The sequence below is a fragment of the Gossypium raimondii genome, chromosome 3 (genome assembly GCF_025698545.1).
Source record: "Gossypium raimondii isolate GPD5lz chromosome 3, ASM2569854v1, whole genome shotgun sequence".
Taxonomy (NCBI): Eukaryota; Viridiplantae; Streptophyta; class Magnoliopsida; order Malvales; family Malvaceae; genus Gossypium; species Gossypium raimondii.
Window position 1 is genome coordinate 6,464,387 of NC_068567.1, and position 3,750 is coordinate 6,468,136.

The 3,750-nt window shown below is 30.0% G+C and overlaps 1 protein-coding gene across 1 annotated transcript; it reads right to left on the reverse strand.

Moving 5' to 3' along the window:
* Positions 1-273: 273 nt before the first annotated feature.
* LOC105796845 (FCS-Like Zinc finger 15) lies at positions 274-1,010 on the reverse strand. The gene is made up of 2 exons (XM_012626674.2): positions 676-1,010; positions 274-594 (listed from the first exon to the last, which is right to left on the reverse strand). The coding sequence occupies exons 1-2, from the start codon at positions 906-908 to the stop codon at positions 420-422; spliced, it is 408 nt and encodes a 135-aa protein (XP_012482128.1). The 5' UTR covers positions 909-1,010; the 3' UTR covers positions 274-419.
* Positions 1,011-3,750: the final 2,740 nt, after the last annotated feature.

Below are 3,750 nucleotides of genomic sequence, written 5' to 3' on the forward strand. Positions count from 1 at the left end.
AAGTATAGGGACTTATGGTAGATTTTAACCTTAAAACGTTTTCTTTTTGTTTATGTATATCTTGTTCAAAAACTTGTGGAATCAAGTTAAAAGAAAAACAAAAGAACTTCTGGAATCGAGATTGAGAAGTGAACAAAACAAACCATGGACGCTCATATATCTATACATATATACACATATATTATATCTATCTATTTATCTGCACACAGAAAAATATAACTATCTATTTATAATACTACGTAGTAAAAGGAAAAAAAAAAAAAAAAGAGAGTCTTTTCAGCCTTCAATCCAGGAATAGTAAACAAAACGATAGAGGATTAACATTTTCATTGCAAAATTAGCCTCAAACTAAAACTGCAAATTAGTACAAAACAAAAGATAAGAAAAACCCTTGTTTTTGTGTTCTTGGCAGCTCTTCCTCAACAAGCATGGTTTCTACCAGCTTTACCGTGGCGGTGAGCTGAGGAAGATGAAGCAGAAGAAGGAGGAGGTTTCATGGCTGCCAAAGAACAGTTTGCTTTCTTTAAAATCTCTTCTTCGTCCATTAAAATTTGCCTGCACCTACACTCCACGCTGCAAAAACCCTTATCTCCTCTACCAAAAAAATAAAAAAATAAAAACACCCAAGTCAGTCATATGGGAAATCCAACCAAAAAAGAAAACAGAAAAACTTACTTGTACATATAGATGTCTTTGGCAGGTAAGAGTTTTTGTTTGCAAAGAAAGCATTGTTCGAGAAAAGCAGGAGCTCCGTAATTTAACTCAGATTGTACAAAAGAAACTTTGCTGCTGCTGCTGGTGTTGATTAACATGCTTGTTTTGCTAATAACTTGTGGGCTTTTTTTACTAATTATATTAATATTTCTACCACTCTTTTGATTCTCTAAAATTACACTTAATCCTACCATATTTCATTCTCTCTTTCTTTTTTACCGTGAAATATGATGGTGGTGGAAGAGAGAGTGTAGGGAGAGTGGGGGAGGGTGTTTGGTTAGTGAGAAAATGAAAAAGCTTTTGGAGGAAAATAAATAGAAAGAGGGAAATAAGAGATTGGGAGGTGGGGTGGGGGGGGCCCACTCAGCTATTAAAAAGAGCAGTAACGAAGGACGATCAGCGTAGCCAACGATTTGACTTGTACTGATCTTTATCTGCCACGTGTCCCCCTTATTTAGTTTCCATTTCATTTTCTTGTCGTTTTCTGCTTCCCCCCCCCCCCCTTTTTGTTGGTTTCTGCTTCTTTTTATTTTCTTCCTCCAAATATATGAAATTTAAGTTATTATTATATATAATTAAAACAAAAATACCATCGGTTATTTTTCAATAACAAAAATGATTTTTATTTTTTTCAATATTAAGGGTAAGGAATGAGAGTACGGTTCGAGCTCATACCAAACAGATGTCTCACAAGAGCTTTAATCACCGCTTCATTCAACTATTTCTAAATTTTTACATTATTTTTTAAATAATCTCATTATAAGTTCTGGTCATATTTGCTCTTTTTGATACAATGCCTAGAAATACTCATAGCTCCTCCTCGACCTATAAATAGGAGGATAATGCACTTCAGCACATTTGAGCACACGTCTTCCTACATTGACAATAATGTTCATATCAATTAAGCTAAGACTCAATCGACACATTTTTATATTATTTTAAATGATTAATAGACTTATAAAAAATTTACCAATTGACGTAGAAAATAATATTAATAATTTACTTATAATTTGTTAGCTTTTTGATAATATTAAATTTAGTAAACTTTTTTTTTATGATAATAATAACGATTATAGAAAATATAATAAATTGTTTCTCTATTATTGCATATTTATTAACCTCCCAAGATTTTTAGGTACTATAAATATTAGGTGCTAGGAAGCTATCTAATCTAAGATAATTCTATAAAATATCTCATAAACACGTTTATGTAGTTTATAATGAACTATTATTTTATACATTCATAGTGGAATGAAAAGTTTATAAGTGAATATATCTATTGACATAGCCTTGTACTTTTACACAATTAATTTTTAACATGATACTTGCCATTTAGTGTTTTTAAATTCAAAATAATAGCTTTTAATGTTTTATAATATATTTGAGTTTTAAATCACGAGAGTTAAGTGAGATGGTAAAAGTTTTTTCTACCTTAATCGATAATTAATGGTTCAATCCTTACTCTGGATATGGATTAACTTTAAAACTCGTAGCTAGCGTGTACTCCCTTAATGAACCTACCGAACGTGAAGGGTTAGTTATTGAACTCGTTCCAGTGAATACCTTAAAAAAACAAATATTAAGTCTCCATTAATGAAACATAACCTATGTATCCAACCTAGCTATATTGTACCATAATAATACCCTAAAACTAACACTTGTAAAAACTAAGAAGGAAGCATTGAAGGACTACTTTTCAAGAATTTATTTTATGAACTATCAAATTAAAACTATTTTTGGGAGTTGGGGGTCAAAGAAACAAAAATCATGTAAGCAGTTGAACATTTCCTCATAAATTTCTATAATATTCTCCACCCAATTCATTTCTTTGGGAAATGAAATATAAGTATATATTAGAGTTGTCAATTGGTCAGCCCAAAAAATGGAACGATTTAGACAAAAATATAAATCTGAAAAATGAGATTGGATAAAAAAAATAAGGCTCATTTAGAAAATGGGTTGGGCTCGAGTAAGGTTTTTTGGTCCAGGCCCAACCCAACCCAAATTTTCAATAAAAAAATCCCTGTTGTTTTTGCATGTTTTGTTGTTGTTGTTTTCTCACCTTTTACCACTGTTTTGCTACCATTTCACTATTATGTTGCTACTATTTTGTTGTTAATATTTGGATATTGAATAACCCTTGTTTTATTGTTAATTTTGCTACTATTTTAGAGGTATTTGCTTGTTAAGTTGCACTTATCTTAGTGTTGTTTAAGTATAAAGATTTTTTTAAATTTATTTTCACTTTGTTGGGAAATATTATTTTAATATTTTTAGTGTATTTGGTGTATTATATATTTTTTAAAATTTTTATATAAAACTATTTTAAAAAAAAAGTAATACGGGTCGGGCTGGGCTTAGGCAAAAATCTAGGCCTATTTTTCGAGTTAGGTGAGCCTAAACCTAGGAATCGGGCCTAAAATTTTGTTAGGGTTCGGCCCAACCCATAGACAACTCTAGTATATTTAAAAAACTTGGGGTTTGAATCTCGACATCTGTAATTCTTTTTTTTCTTCTAAACTTTAATTTCTAGAAAAGAAATGTCTCTGGAAATTTAATTTTATTTATGAATTCATATTTGTTGATAATTGATGGCAACTTTGATAATTAATAAAAAAAATCAATAAAAGTATCATATGGGCCTTTATATTAGAAGTTAGACTGCATTTTGCCACATCTACTAAAAAAGTGGATAAATTAATCATTGTACATTAAATCAAACAGTAAACATGTCTTCTTGTTAAAAATTGGTTCTTTTACATCATAATGAAGCATGCATAGTACATCACATGTAACTGTCTGATTATTTTGTCAACCATGTCAGTTTTTAACAGTAGAAATAGATGAAAATTTTAATAGAAAAACTAATTTACTCTTTGATCTGACATATAACTTTTTTTATTACAAATTTACCATTTGGACTCAGTTCTACACGTATTAATATATGGCAGAAGATAAAAGGTAATTATATATAGCAAAATCTAGTTGTATATCCTTAAGTCAAAAGACATACTAATCAATAAACACCAATTCCAT